The 16,618-nt window shown below is 39.9% G+C and overlaps 1 protein-coding gene across 1 annotated transcript in view; it reads right to left on the bottom strand.

Moving 5' to 3' along the window:
* The window catches only part of Rngtt (RNA guanylyltransferase and 5'-phosphatase), a 281,017-nt gene that overhangs the window by 69,540 nt on the left and 194,859 nt on the right, over window positions 1-16,618 (bottom strand). Inside the window, 1 exon segment of the mRNA XM_008831840.3 lies at window positions 4,917-4,983. Coding sequence (XP_008830062.1) covers window positions 4,917-4,983 — 67 coding nt within the window.

Genomic DNA, 16,618 nt, shown 5'->3' with positions numbered 1-16,618 from the left:
TAACACCACCAAATTTTACATAGCTCTTAAAAACAACGGAAAATTTTAACAAAAAATTCAAAACTTTTTTTCTATTTATTGCCTTGCTAGTATTTTTTCACTTCTGTGTATAGATATGTATTCATGTATGTATGCATTCATGTGTATAAGTGTGGTCATTCAAGTGCCATGGCACACATGTACGGGGCAGAGAACGACCTCATCTGTTGCTCCTCACCTTCCACCTAGTTCGAAACAGGGTCTCTGTAGTTTATAGCTGTAGTCCAGGCTAGCTGCCCTTCTCCTCTCTCCATCTCTCATCTTGCCATAGAAGCACTGGGATTAAAGTCATGCTACCATATTCAGTTTTATGTGGGTTCTGGGGATCAGAACTCAGGTCTACACACTTGCACAGCAAGCAATTTACTCACTGAAACATCTCCCCAGTTCTATTTTTTCATTTTAGCTGTTAGATTTCTTTTGCCAATCTCATGAATACGAAACTGCATGTGACAATATACACTCTTGTGATGCTAGTTCAACAACCTCTGCTTCACTAGATTTTTTTGGGGGGGTTTGTCTTTTTGAGACAGGGTCTCCCTACAGCCCCAGCTGTCCTGGAACTTACTATGTAGACCACGCTGGCCTTGAACTCACAGAGATCTGCCTGCCTCTGCCTCCTGAGTGCTAGGATCAAGGGCATGTGCCACCATGCCCAGCCTAATTTTTCATTTCTTACAACAAAGCCTAGTTGAAAACAATTCATCAACTCTCTTTTTAAATAATTTATTTTATTTTCACCACCTCCCCCTGCCCCCATGTGTACACACGCATGTGAGCAGGGTATCTGCAGAAGCCAGAAGAGGAAGTCAGATTCCCTGAGGCTGGAGTTACAGGCAGTGGTGAGCCCCCCGACATGGGTGCCAGGAATCAAATTCTGGTCTCTGCAAGAGCAGCCAGGTGCTCTTAACTGCTGAACCACCTCTCTAGTCCCAATTGATTAACTCTTAACTAATATTACTATTGAAAAAATTCTGATAAAAGACTGAATGTTTTCTTCCAGGATTAGGAATGAGGCAAGGATATCTATTATTAGTATCCAACTCTGTATTACAGGCTGTAGCCAGGGCAATAAAGAAACTGCAATGAAAGGCATCCAGATCAGACACCAAGGAGAACAATCTTTTTCAGTAGATCATATAAGTACATTAAAAAATCCTATAAAATCTCTAAAAACTAAGTACTAGAAATAATAATAATTGAGTGTTACTGCAAAATCTCAAGTCAGCATATTTAAAATCACCTCTTGACATATTAGCAACAAATAATAAAACTGAAATAAGCATATTTTTATAATAGCATCAAAATAAGAAACATAGATATGTATTTAAAATTATGCAAGGTCAGCAAAACAAATAAAGACTGGTAAGAGACATTAAAGGGCTGAATAAATTAAGAGAGATACAATCTTGGTGAACTGGATGGTTCACTATTTTTAAAATCTCTCTCCCCCTCCTTCCCTCCATCCCTCTCCTTTCCTCTTTCCCTCTCCCCGTCTCACTTCTGGGGGACAGAGGTAAGTACTCTACCACAGAGCCATATCTCCAGCCTAACACTATTAAAACTTCAATTATACTCAAATTTATAGATTCAGCATAATCACAACCAAACTTCAAATAGATATTTTTATGAAATTGATACGATAGTCTAAAAATTAATATGAAAATTAAAAGGAAACTAGATTAACAAAAACTGCTTGGAAAAAAAGTACAAAAAAGAGGAGTTATATTACTTGATTCCATGATTTATTATAAAGTTACAATAGTCAATACAGTGTGGTATTGGTGGTAATGGAACAGACCTGTGCATCTACCCAAGAGAAACACAGGATGCTCCACAATCCAACAGACAAGAAAGCATACATTCCTATGAAAAAACTGCAAATGTTAACATCAGTTGCATTTGTGATAGCCCCAAATTAGAAACAGCCCCAATCTCCACCAATAGTTGAAAGGCTAATCAAATCATGTTACAGACATATAATGGTATACTACTCAGCAATAAAAAATAATGCAGTGGTATGGGAATTAGCTCAGCAGCAGTGTGCTTGCCTGAGTTCAAACAAACAAACAAACAGGAGATAATGTAATAACAGTAAGAACCAGGAAATGGATGAGTGTCCAATTGTTGAGTGAAAGATGGAAAAACAAGAGAAATGAACTATATGAGTTCATTCATACAAAACAAAAAATGCGAATTCCTCTATTATAACAACTCAGTTTCGTGTTTTCCAGGGTGTGCTGGTGGGCCTGTGCTGCATAAGAAAGCAGGCTGAGCAGGGGCCAGGGAGCAACCCAGGAAGCAGCACTCCTCCATGGCCTGTGCTCCAGCTCCCGCCTCCAGGTTCCTGCCCTGAGTTCCTACCTTGGGCTCCCTGATGAACTGTGAACTGGGAGATGTAAGCCGAAACAAACCAGAACATAAATTGGTACCAGAGCCCCTACTGCTGTCGTTGGAGGATTGTGGAAGTGTTTGGAAATCTGGGCTGGAAAAGCCATTGCATGCTTAAAGTGTGTTGCTGTAGAGCTTGGAACAGTTATGTTGAAAGAGTTGTGGATGATGGAGGTCTGGCTTGTGAAACTTCAAAGGAAGTGGAGACTATCAGGGCTGTTTGTATGATATTCTGAATTGAGAATCTGTGGGTTGTGGTCAGCCAGGGCTGAAGAATCAGCTGTGAGTAAGAAGAGACCAGAACCTGAAGTAAAACCTTTGCTTTACTGGGACAATTGATGCTAGCTAGCTGGGGCTGAAAGATCTGCTGTAAGTAACAAGAGACCAGCATCATTGTGGTGAAGTCTTCTGGGAGGTATTTCCTCAGGGTCAGCACACAGAGGGGACCCGAGCCTCTATCTCAAGCTAGAAGCAGGACTTGGTAATGTGTAAGAGTCTCCTGCAAGGTTCCGGTGTTAAAAGCGTGAAGAGGTCATAGAAAGCAGATGACAGTTGGCCAGTAAAAAGCCATTGGTGAAAGTGCACCCTCAGTTGCAGTGAAAACCCCAGGACTGAAGTGGCCATGGAGAGAATCCGAGGCATTGCACTGCAAGAGGCCAGAATAGACCATTGGTGAGGGTGCAGCACCCAGTTTCAGTGGAAACCCCAACTTTTTGGAGATGCCAGGACCATGGGACGACCACCAAGGGCAGCGGCAGGTGTGGAATGGAGCCAGCCTGGGTCTTAGAGACAAGCTGTGTGTGCTGTGGAGAGCAGAGTCAGAGAGGTGGAGCTACCAGAATCCTCTGGAGCCCAGAAGATGGTGAGTGAATCCCAGATGTCCAGCCTTGAGCTACTATGTAGACCAGGCTGGCTTTGAACTCACAGAGCTCCACTTGTCTCTGCCTCCTGAGTGCTGGGATCAAAGGTGTGCACCACCACGCCTGGCTGAGACTTTATGGGCTTTTAGGTGTTTGGATTTTCTAAGGACTGTGGGGCTTCTAAGGTTGTAATATTAATGTTAACATCATATCTTGGGGTAAGAATTGGAAAGGTTATAGTTTAATAATGATGATTTGCGTGTCAAGTTGACAAGGGGTCAATTGTGCTGGATAGCTTTAGTGTCAACTTGACACACCTGGATTAAAGGAGCCTCAATTGGGGAATTTCCTCCACAGGACTGGCCTGTGGCCATGTTTGTGGGGCATATTCTTGATTGTTGAGTGATATAGGAGAGCCCAGCCCACCGTGGGTGGTGCCACCCCTGGGCAGGTGGGCTTGTGTTGCATAAGAAGGCAGCCTAGAGGCTGGAGATATGGTTCAGCAGTTAAGAGCACTGACTGCTCTTGCAGAGGACCCAGGCTTGATTCCCAGCACCCACATAGTAGCTACAAACCGCCCTTAACTCCAGTTCCAGGGGAATCTGAAGCCCTCTTCTGACCTCCGCGGCATTTCACAACACGGGTGCACTCACATACGTGCAGGCAATACACTCATATACATAAAATAAAAATAATAAATATTTTTAAAAAAAGAAAGAAAGAAAGAAAAGAAAAAAAAAGAAAGCAGGCTGAGCAGGGGCAGCGAGCCTCCATGGCCTGTGCTCCAGCTCCTGCCTCCAGGTTCCTGCCCTGAGTTCCTACCTTGGGCTCCCTGATGAACTGTGACCTGGGAGATGTAAGCTGAATAAACCCTTTCCTCCCCAAGTTGGTACTGGTTGGAGTGTTTCGGCACAGCAATGGAGAAACAAACTAGAACACAGGGGTAAGAAGGATAAACAGGGCCTGGAGAGATCATTCAGAGGTTAAGAACACTGACTGTTCTTGCAGAAGACCTGAGTTCGAATCCCAGCACCCACATGACAGTTAACAACTGTCCGTAACTCCAGTTCCAGGGGATCCAATGGCCTCTTCTGTCCTCCACGGGCATTGCACGATACACAGGTGGACTTACCTACATTCAGGCAATATGCAGGCAATACATGCATACACATAAAAAGAATAAATAAAATATTTTTTAAAAGGATAAACAAAGAGACAGGAGAAAGAAATTTCAAGGGGCCTGAGTACATTTTTATTGAAGTGATGGATATGTTATTATCTTGATATAGTAATGGTTTTGACATGAGTGTATGTATATATAAATTTATCAAGCTAGATGCTTTATATAGTTTACTGGCTGTAAGTCATACCCCAATAAAGTAGCTAAAATTTACAGAGTAAAATGCATGATCTGAAAATTAAGCCTAAATGTACTCTTCAGAAATTAGGCAATAACTTTTTTGGTCAAAGTCAACTTTAGTGTGAGCAGACACAAGCAAACATCAAAGAAATTATTCCTTCACAGAGACAACATTTTTGACAAGGCTAGTGGTAATTACTAAGTTTTAGGTGGGTTCCAAGTAAGTAAACGCCAAAGAATAGTAAACTAAGCATGAACAATCATACCTTGATTTGTGCAAAGGGTCTTTCATAACCTCCAACATAGAGAAGGCCAACATTCTGAGGAAGCAACCTACAAGGTAGAAAATGAAACAAAACACCTTATTTATAAAGTAGTCTACCTTTAATATATGGTTATAAAATAACCAAAATTTGTGGGTTGGGAAGATAACTCCATCTCTAAAGTGCTTGCTATTTAAGCATTGGGCCCAAGTTTGATCCCCTGTAACCCCAGCACTCAGGAGGTGAAGACAGGATATACAAGAGTTCAAGGTTTCATGGTTACACTCCTTGCATCATTCTTTCTTGTCTTCCTACTCACATCTCTAGAAGGTTCGTTATGCTGTTTGGGTTTTGGTTTTGTTTCCCTTTTGAACGCTGGGTCTTAACTATGTAGCCCAAGCTGGCTTCTAATTGACAACCCTTCTATCTCAGTCTCCTAAGTGCAATGAACCAATAAAAGAGCCATTGTTCTTAACTGCACTGAAACTCTATGTGGGATTTCAATTGTTTGTGGTGCTGAGAATTGAACTTAGAGCTTCGCACATAGGCAAGCCTTCACTGAAACACCAAGAATGAAGAAATACTGCTGTTCGAATAGTAGAATGTACCAGAGAAGAATTAGTAAGTGTGTAGACTATGGGAAGGACATAAATATTCTTCCTTAGACTAAATGTGGATATACTTCATCCTTTTTTCATAAATCTACTCCTAAGAGGCATTTTGAATAAATGGACATACCTTCAATCTTAGCATTACTATGTGGGGAAAAAAAAGCTCTGCGTTCCATGCCCCAAATATTTCTGCCAAGGCATTTCTAAGAGTTTACATTAAGTTAATGGGTTTCTACAGCAGGTAACAAAATTCAAATGAGCTGTAGGATAACCTATTCCTATTGCATGAATCTGAGACTAGAACACTGAAGGATATTTAAAATAAACAACTGCAGAGTCAAAGCAAGCCAATGTGCCATACTAATCTAATCACAGAAAACCAGAACACTTAAGAATATTATAACAATCTCTTTTGTTTGTTTGTTTTTGTTTCTTTTGAGACAGAGCTACAGGGTCTCCCTTCATAGCCCAAGATAAAGATAGCCTGGAACTTGCTATACTACCAGGTTAGCCTCAAACTTTCTATGATACTCCTGCCTTTACCTGCCAAGTGCTAGGATCATAGGTGCATATCACAGCACCCAGCATAACCATCTCTTTAAAATTCAATTAGTAACTCTAAGAATTTTAGAATCTACTTTTATTTATAACTTTTCTAAAACTGGATGCCTCCATGGTATTTTACAGCTATTGTCACCAGGTGACAGATGTGAGATATTTGTGCAATTGTCTTCTACTGGCATGGACTTACTGAAATTAAGAAAGCAAACTTTTTTAAAAGATTTATTTATTTGTATGCATGAGTGTTTTGCTTGCCTGCATGCATGTATGTATGTATGTATGTATGCCACAGGTGTGCAGTGTCACAAAGGGCAGAAGAGGGCATTGGATCCCCTAGAAGTGGAGTTATAGATAGTTGTTAGCTGCCATGTGGATGCTGGGAACTAAATTCCGGTCCATTGCAAAAAGAGCAAGCCTTCTTAACCTCTAAGCCATCTTTCCAGCCCCAAGAAATCATACTTTGTCTATGAAAGAGGACAGATTTTCAGCCTCCTCACACCACTGTTCCTTACAGAGTGTAGGGCTAATAAAGCACTAAAGGCCATGAAAACTCCTTTTTACATTTAAAATGTAAGGGATGTATCAATAACATATTGCTGGGAATATGACTAAGGACATTTGTTTACTGGGTTCAAGCAAAAATCATAGAATATATGATTCTTAGCCAAGTTTGACAACCAAGAAATTAATCAAACCAAGAAAACCTTAAACCACTGCTAGTATCAGCTATAAATAGCACTGGTAATTAACAAATGTTCACAGAAAGCTTGATAAACTCCCTTTAGAAGTAAAAATAATCACTATTCATACAAATAGACACTAGAAAGGAAGAGAATAAAATCTGGCTGACATTTAAAAATCAATGTGCCTCTAATTACTGTGCACACGCATTTCAGGAAGTTTGCCAGCATACTATTTAGGCATGCCCCCAGCCCCAATCTTCCTATCTAAAACTGCATTTTACGAACATTTTCTTAAATGTACCAGTTATACAGCATACATTTCAGGAAGTTTGCCAGCATACTATTTAGGCATGCCCCCAGCCCCAATCTTCCTATCTAAAACTGCATTTTACGAACATTTTCTTAAATGTACCAGTTATACAGCATACATTTCAGGAAGTTTGCCAGCATACTATTTAGGCATGCCCCCAGCCCCAATCTTCCTATCTAAAACTGCATTTTACGAACATTTTCTTAAATTTACCAGTTATACAGCATACATTTCTCAAATGCATCTATTATTCCTTATTACCTTCACTTGAGTAGTTTTTAATATGTATCATAATTTAAAGGTTTTATAAGAGTAAAATAATACTTTGAGAACATAAATTTCCATTTTTAAAGTGAAGCATTTTAAAAAACATTTTTCTCTTTCAAAAAGTTATTTTGCCAAATTGTATACATAAATATTGCCAAGTAATAAGCAACACTTTATCATGACAGGGTGCCTGTATACAATACAGCAATCACACATTTTAAATCTCCAAAGTTAGGCACCAATCTCAACACTGATAGATGTATTAATATGTATATTTCAAAATAGAAGCCTGACTCATTCAAAACCAGGTTAACTGCTTGGCCCTTAAGGTAGGTGAATGTTACTGCAATCTTTATAAGAACACTAATAAACTCTAAAATACTAGGTCATAACATAATGCTTCACTACGGATGTCTTTGGAAAGCAGTGACAAGGAGGTACTCTTGGAGGAGAGGCTCCCATTACAGTTTTTGAAAAATGAAAATGGGAAAAACCATTGTTTCTTTTGTTTCTGATTTCCCAAGCACAGATATTATTAAATACCTACAGTGGAAATATTCCCAACATTGTTCCCAGAAATGCTTCTCACATAAAAGAAAAGCAAACCCTGTTAGGCAACAGAATGAACACTACTTGAACAAACTTCATTCACTATACACTGACATTAAACATACACTGATACATATACACAGACCATGTACCAAGAGACGCATAAGTGTCACTTCAAAAGGATATTAAGTCTACACTAATCCCAAATTAAAAGTGTAAAAGCAAGCTGGGTGTGGCAGCACCCATCTGTAATCCCGGCGCTTTGGAGGCTGAGGCAGGAAGATGGTGTGTGTGTGGGGGGGGGTGAGCTCTTGTCTCAAGAAACAAAAACAAGAAATTAATAATTCAAAAATTAACTATCTACAAGTCATACCTATAGTATTTATAATCAGATATGTTTTCAAATTACAGTAAAATACTTTGGGCTGGGTGTGGTGGCACATGATTTTAGTCCCAGAACTTGGAAGGCAGAGGCAGGAGGATCTCTGTGAGCTCAAGGCCAGCCTGGTCTACATAGTGAGTTCCAGGCCATCTGGGGCTACAGGGAGACCCTGTTTCAAAAAGACCAAAAAAATAACCTTTGAAATAGCATACAGTATCTCTTCACCTTTGTGTATTTGCATGGGCGTGTATGATGTGTGTGTTCATTTATATGAATGCAGACACATTTGTGTAAAGGCATGTGTGTAGAGGACAACTTTGGATGTCAGTCTTTGCCTTTCACCTTGTTTGAGATAGGGTCTCCAGTTGTTCACCACTGTGTATATCAATTTAGCTGGCCCATGAGCTTTTAGGGAATCTCCTGTCTCCTTCCACCTTGTCATAGGAGCCCCACAGGATTACAGATGTGTACACTACCACACTCAGCTTAAGTTGGGTTCTGAGGATTCAAATGCAGGTCCTCACACTTTAAAGCAAGTGCTTTACTCACTGAGCCATCTCCCCAGTCAAAACACAGTACCTGGGATATATCTTTTTTAAAGATTTATTTATTTTTATTTTATGTATACCTATGTTTTGCCTACATGTATGTATATGTACCACGTACATTCCTGGTGCGTGCAGAGGCCAAAAGAAGGCATTGGATCCCCTGAACTGGAGTTATAGACATTTGTGAGTCATCAGGTAGGTGCTGGGAACCTAACCCGGGTCCTCTGCAAGAGCATCAAGTGCTCTGAACCACGGAGCCATCTCTCTAACCCCAGTATCTTGAATATTACTTACAATCTCCCCTGCCAACTTCTTAGTCACAAAGGTAGGCTGAAATTTATTTAACAGAAACATATATCATAATGGATCTAAACATTAAAAATAATTTATTAAACATTTAAAATAATTATTAAATTGTTTCATAATAAAATAATAGAGAAAAAAGATAAGGCAAAAATAATCAGTAACAGATTTATTTTTTTTGGGGGGGGGGCTAAAGGGATGCCTCAGTGGTTAAGAGTATTTCCTATTCTTCCAGAGGACCATTAGTCCATGCAAGGCAGTTCACAACTACCTTTAACTCCTATGGGATCCAACAGCCCCTTCTGGCTTCCTCAGATACCAGGACACGCCTGGTATACACTCACAAGTAAAGGCACTTCCCACCAAGCTGGATGACCTCAGATCAATCTGTATGACCCACATGGTAGAAGGAGATAATCAACTCCTGAAAGCTGTCCTCCCTCCCAACTTCACTCTCTTAACATGGTACCTGTGGACCCACAAATACAACACATACAACAAATTAAGTAATTAACAGATAAATATAAATATAGATAAAATGTAATAAAATTTCAAAATGACAAGGCAAGTAAGTCAAAAATCACTATGCACAAGAACAAAGCTATGTTGACTGCAGGAAAATGGATGCAACTTGACATAAGTGAATTAAGTCAGAAAGACAAAGATGGCATGTTTTCTCTCATTTGTGGTTCCTAGAGTTTATATAAATATATAAAATCATGTATGTATGATATGTTTTCTATCAATTGTGTTTCCAAGATTTTATACAACATATAAAATCATGTGTATACATGAACCAGAATAGAGGTGAAACAGGAGAACAAAGAGGACAGGAGGAGGGGGAAGACCAGGGTGGGTACGCTAACATACAACACATACTTGTAGAAAACTGTCTTTAAACTGGGCATGGTGGCACAGGCAGGTGACTCTCTGTAAAATTTGGGCTAGCAGGGTCTACATAGCAAGTTCCAGGCCAGCTGGGTCTACAGGGAAACGTTGTCTCAAAAATGAAGAAGAAAAAAAAAAAGTAGCAGGGTACCATATATATGCATAACGAGTAAGTCTGTCTGGTGTAGTGGTATGCACCCTTAATCCAAGCACTTGGGGCAGAGGCAGACGGATCTCTATAGGTTCCAGGCCAGCCAGGGTTATATAAAGAGGCCATGTCTTTATACAAACAAACAAACAAAAAAAAACAAACAAAATATTATATAAATCAAAAAAGTTAAATTCAGGAGCCTTAAGGAAATACAAATTAAAATAACAAGGTAACACAACACATCCATGAGATTGGGCATAATCCAGGAAACTGACACCAAAGGCTGGAGAGGATGAGAAGCAACAGGAATGTATTCACATGTTCATAACTGGAAGGAACATAAAACAGGAGAGCTACTGCTGAAGACCGGTAGATTCTCACAAAGCTAAATATTTTTTTATGATAAATCCAGCAATCATATTCCATGGTGTTAATCAAGCCCAAAACTTAAGTCTAAGGCTAGGTGTTGTAGCACACACCTTTTCTCAGGAGGCAGGGGCCAGAGGATCTCTGAGACTGAGGCCAGCCAGTTTGGTCTATATAGCAAGCTCCAAGCCAACTGGGGCTACAAGGGAAATCCTGTCTCCAAACAAACAACAAAAAAAACCCCACAACCTCCACCCCACCCCCAAAAAAGGAGAGTGAGAAAACCAGCCACAATTTGATCTATATATTCAATAAATGCCAAAAATCCCATCCTTCGATTGGCTATCTAATGAATCCATATGATGCTTGCTGGTGTTGCATTAGAAGAGTCAAGAAGATCACTGAGATAGAACAGAGGACCTAGATACAGCATTTGCATACCAAGTGGCACTGCAGGGCACTGGAAAAAGGATAATCTTTGTAATTAAACTAGGCATTATATAGATAAAAACCATACCATAAAGGAACGTACTGAGAAATTTGACTACATTAAATTAGTAATTTTGAGGTTGAGGATGTTACTCAGTTGGTAGAGTGCTTGCCTAGCACGTACAAAGGGTGTGTCTGTAATCTTAGCATTTGTAAGGTAGAGGCTGGAAGATCGTAAGTTAAAGATCAGCTATAGAGCAAGTTTGAGGCAAGCCTGGGATATGTATAAGACTCAGTCTCAAAAGACAAAATAATGAGTTGACGACTCAGTCAGTAAAGTGCTTGCCACTCAAGCAATGAGGACGTGAGTTTGACCCCCATAACCTATGTAAAAAGTCAGGTGCAGCCACACATGCCTGGGCAACAAACATACTCTGTTGGCAAAACTACTGAGATTTTTTTGCTTGTATAAACATGAAGCATAATAGTCTGAAATTTTGGATTTAACAGGTAAGTCATTACATACCTACAGTTCACAACACAGGCTATCTAATGATGTTAAGAATTATTCTGTGCCTTACTTTTATTTATAAGCAGAGAGAGGAAAGAATGTGTTACCAGGGATTATCCTCAAATCTGAATTCTCAATCATTGCCATATTCATGCCTTCTCTGGACACTAACCCCATGACTGTCATGTTTCCAACACAAGTGAAAACAAATGCATGCTTTGACATGATTCTGAAAAAGAATACATTATAGTTTTACTGTAAAAGATGAACTACCTCACATTTATCAACCTAGTTGTTAGTTGACTGAATCATGTATGAAGTATGAATATAGACATTTATAAACAAAATCCTTAAAGTAAAAATTCTCAGGGCAGACAATACTTAAACTCTGTCTCTCTCAAATGCAAAGCTCATATGTTAAAAAAGTTAAATGGGCCAGGCATGATGGTGGTGAAGACCTTTAATCCCAGCACTAGGGAGGCAGAAGTGGGCAGATCTCTGTGAGTTCAAGGCCTGCCTGGTCTACAAGGAGACCAACCCCATCTCAAGAAGACCAAAACAGAAAAAGGTTAAATGGAATAAAAATTTCATTTCCTATGTGGAAAAATTCTCATTCTTAATATAGGTTTGGGATTGATTTTTTTCTCTTCTTTGATATAGCTTCCTGAATTTATTTTAGAAAAGATTTGACTGCACAGTCATCTTTGTCCCTGGGAAAGTGCAAGAACACAATGATAAGAAGCCATGTGTGCGCGGGGGGGGGGGGGCCAAAAAGAGGCTCTAGATGGGGGGGGGGGGGGGGGCACAAAAGATGCTCTAGAAACAGAGAAATTCAAGTGGAATAGATATGATTCACAAACCATTTAGTTGAAATTAAAATACTATGTCACATGTTACAGGTTGTTTTAATAATAGCTATGATCAATCAAAGAGAAAAATGTTTTAAATTCTACACATGATTGAGACTGTATAATATATTACATATTTAAAAGTTACAGCAATTCTGAATTTCAAGGATAATTTCAGCTTCACAGAACTCTCCAAAGTATTGGCTGCAATGGCATTACAGCACAAATGCAAAGAAGTGCCCAAGTGTTTTGTATATAGAATATGGATTGCACTGATCTTCACTCTGCTATTAATTTAACCTCAAATACTCCTTTTTATAAGTACTATGTGTAGGTTATAGAAGGCACTGAATTAGTTTTTCATTACATGACACTGAACCTTATTTTTAAGGAAAATAATTATGATATCATGACCATAAATACAAATCAACCCATTTTGATTTTGATTAACAGACAATTCCTGCTTTAATTGAATGAGCATATTCTTTTGTTCAAATTAACTACTGACTGGATACAATTTGTAAAGAACTTGAAGGTATTTGGTACCTAGCTGAAAAGCTCAGGTTAAAAAAAAAAAAAAGAGCTATGAATTCATTTTACCCTTCCTTTGGATATCAGCTCCAAACACATTTACAACTAATGCACTTTTCAGTCAGTTAATAAGGAATTAATAAGAAGGGTTACAAGGTTGGGAAAGGTTATTCTGAAGTTGAGTTAACTAAAACTCACAGCAGAATGGACAGCATTTATGCAACTAGTCGACCCTACAGAGACGACTCATTATAGAGTTTCTGGGTGCTATCTGGTCAACCTGTTCTGATGTTGTGAAAGGGTGAAATCAAGGAATGAGTCCACCTGTGATGCAATTAATTGCCCAACTTCTGGCAACTCATTTAACCTCTCTTTACCCCAAATATTTTATGAAATATATCAATAAGACCTACTTCACAAACATGTAGTGAGTATTAAATGAAATAATATGCATTTAATTATTTAAATTAGAAGACCAATGTACAGTCTCAAAATGTATATTTTAAAAGGAAGAAAATTAATTGCTTCACATGAAATACTGGAGTTTGTGGTCAATGATAAGAAATTCTAAAATTTACTTGTTTATTTGAGGCAGGGTTTCATAGGCCAGCCTTGAACTCATAACAATCTTCCTGTCTTAGGCTCCCATAGGCTGGCTTTGAACTCACAACAAATTCTCCTATCTCAATTTCCCATGTGCTTTTATCACAGGCATGAGTCAGCTACCATGCCCAGCTTGAGAGTTTAAAATTAAAATCTGTCAGAATTCATATGGTACATATGGGTCTTACATAGGAAAAAAGAAGAATAGAGAGGCAGATGGTCAGGAGGTAACCAGAAACTTACTGATATAATTAGCAGTGATGAATAATCTAAATGCTAGACAAGTATATGCTAATATAGAAGACAAGTGTATACTAATATAGAAAGTCTGGTTTTCTAAGCTTTACTATATCTCAGATAAAAGAAATCTTTCAGGATCAACTAATTCTGTTTTTTTAAAATCACATATTCACAAAAGAAACCTTTTGATGACTAAGTTCCTAGACTGGTCAGATTAGAAATAGTATGCTGTAAACAAACCTTAGTATCTACACATATATGAATATTAGTAAAGATGTGTTATTATAAATTATCACTAATAATTACAAAAGTGAAATAACAAAAATTATACTCATTTAGTAAAAATTTCAATGTACAAGGTCCTATACCAAACAAATTTTTTAGTCTTTCCCTCTGTTATTAAGTTGAAATTCCTTTAGTATTAGGGCATTAGAATTATCATTTAATCTTGTCAAAGAAGTACCATGATTATTGTCACTTAATTGAGATGGACACTAACAGAAATGACCAATTTGCCTTAAGGCAAAATGCCTGTGGCTCTTTGTTCTTAATTTCTATGCTGTACATTGTTTTAAAAATGAAGAAGTATGATTAAGGATAATTAATCCCTCAGAATACAACAAACTATGAGTGATAAAATGAGTTCTATAAAGTTCTGTCTAATATCTTCAGAGTCTCTTAGATAACACATGCTACACCTTCTTTTTTGAGAGAGATTCATGTAGCCCAGGCTGGCCGAGAATTGTCTGTTTAACTGAAATGGCCTTGAACTTCTGATACTCCTGCCTCTGCTTGAGAATATAAGAATGCACCACACGCTCTTTTTATGATGTGCTAGGGATCAAGCCTAGGGCTTTATGTATGTTAGCCAAGCACTCTACCAACTGAGCGGTAAACACTCTACCAACTAAGCCAAATCTCCAGACCATGTTCTACTTCTTAAAAGAAAAACAAAGAGAAAAAAAGATGGCGGTGGGATGAGGGACACCCTGGGCAGCTGGCCTTAGAACTCAGGGCATACTGGCTGCCAAGAGACTGAATGTGTGTGTTGGACCATGTGAGGAACTTTTTCACATAATACGAATATTTTCCTGACCATAGATTCTTCTATATTGATCTCAAAATACTGAACTCAGGACTTGGCAAGTAAAAAAGAAAACAACAGGAGAGCCAAGAGTGCAGCACAGCCAGAGCAATGGCAGTGGTATGACTCTTGGCACAAGGACTTAAAACATGACTTCAGGCCTCTTCATTTTATTAAGAATCTTGAAGCTTCTATATAGAGCTCAAATTTACTTGGCAAGTAAGAGGGAAAACAATTGGGGAGCCAAGATGGCAGAGGCATGCTGGCCTGGCTGTCCACACGCATCAGCAGAGCTGCAGTAGCAGAGCTGTGCCACTCTCGTTAACCATGTTCATCCACAGAGTGGAGCTAAGTCAGTCTGGTTACCCACACATCCCGGTGGTGCACCCATGGTCAAGTGATCATAATCACCACCTGGTAGCTGTCAAGTCCTGAATGCAGTCCTCAACAATATTAGGAACCTGAGAAGTCTACGGATTTCAGAAAATAAGCTAGAGGACACTGGTGTAAACCTGTTAAACCTCCCAAATACCACTCAGAGAATCTTGGATTGGAGACCTGTGAATTAATTGCTGACTGCTGTGAGGATCTAGCTTCTGTTTCTACCCACACTAAAATCCCTTAGGGAATCAACCTGTTGGATAACATGTTGGTTCACAGTGGGGTCACTATGTTGAATGAGGCCCAGAAACAGCCAAAGTGTAACCTGCATGTAAGGGCTGCAATCAACTAATTTTGAAAAGGAATACCAAGCATCTCTGATTGCTGAAAAAGAGAGAAACCACTACTTGACATTCCCAAGTAATGTTTAAGAGAAGCAGAAAATAAGTGTGAAAATCCCATTCCAAGAAACCTGGGAGTAGTCTGCCTCAAAACCATGTACAAAAGAAAGGGAGTCAGCCCTTACTTTGGCATACCTCTATGTAAAAATTATACATCACACTCTCCTACCCTCAGGCCTCTCTTGGGTAAGTCTATCGCGGAGCCCTCGGCGCCTTGACTCCCCCAGTCTCATTCACCCTTCCATCTCCCCCACTGTTCTCTACTTCTAGTTTGGGCCCTGCGCCATTCCTAGTCTTGGGTCCCCAGACACCTGGGGAACCAATATTGCTTCCCGATCCTTTTCACCCAGACCAACTTAGTGCCTTCCTTGGGCGCCAAGAGCACTGCTTCTGGACCTGGCCCCGCCCTAACCTCTCTCTGCTTCCCTGAACCTGTACCACCAGCTAACTCTCCTAGCCTGCTCTCCTACCCTCAGGCCTCTCTTGGGGTAAGTCTGGAGCCCTCCGTGCCTTGACACCACCAGCCTCATTCACCCTTCCATCTCCGCCACTGTTCTCTACTCCTAGTTTGGGCCCTGTGGCATTCTGAGTCTTGGATCCCCAGACACCTGGGGAACCAATACTGCTTCCTGATCTTTTTCACCCAGACCAACCTAGTGCCTTCCTTGGGCCCCAAGAGCACTGCTTCTGGACCTGGCCGCACCCTCACCTCCCTCTACTTACCTGGTCCTGCAATACCCGCCAGCCTCTTTCTGGGGCTGACAGCCTCTTTCTGGGTCTCCGAGGCTTACCTTTCCTCTCCCTGATCCTTTGCATCCAGTACAACCCAGCTACCCAATCCACTCCCTGGGAAATCGTGGGGATTCTTCCCACCCCATCTGCCTTTACATCCCTGTGTGGCAGGGCCATGGCCAGGATCTCAGGTCAGTCCAACACCCAAGTTCCTGAGGCCAAAAGCATTCTTAGAAGATTCCAGACCTAAGGAGAAAGTCTGAAAACTTCTGATCCACATTGGAATTGGGCCACCGCAGAACTCCTGAAGACAAAATCAATCCGGC

Source organism: Nannospalax galili, unplaced genomic scaffold (genome assembly GCF_000622305.1).
Source record: "Nannospalax galili isolate Female #2095 unplaced genomic scaffold, S.galili_v1.0 scaffold375, whole genome shotgun sequence".
NCBI lineage: Eukaryota > Metazoa > Chordata > Mammalia > Rodentia > Spalacidae > Nannospalax > Nannospalax galili.
This window is presented reverse-complemented; position numbering and strand designations above follow the sequence as displayed.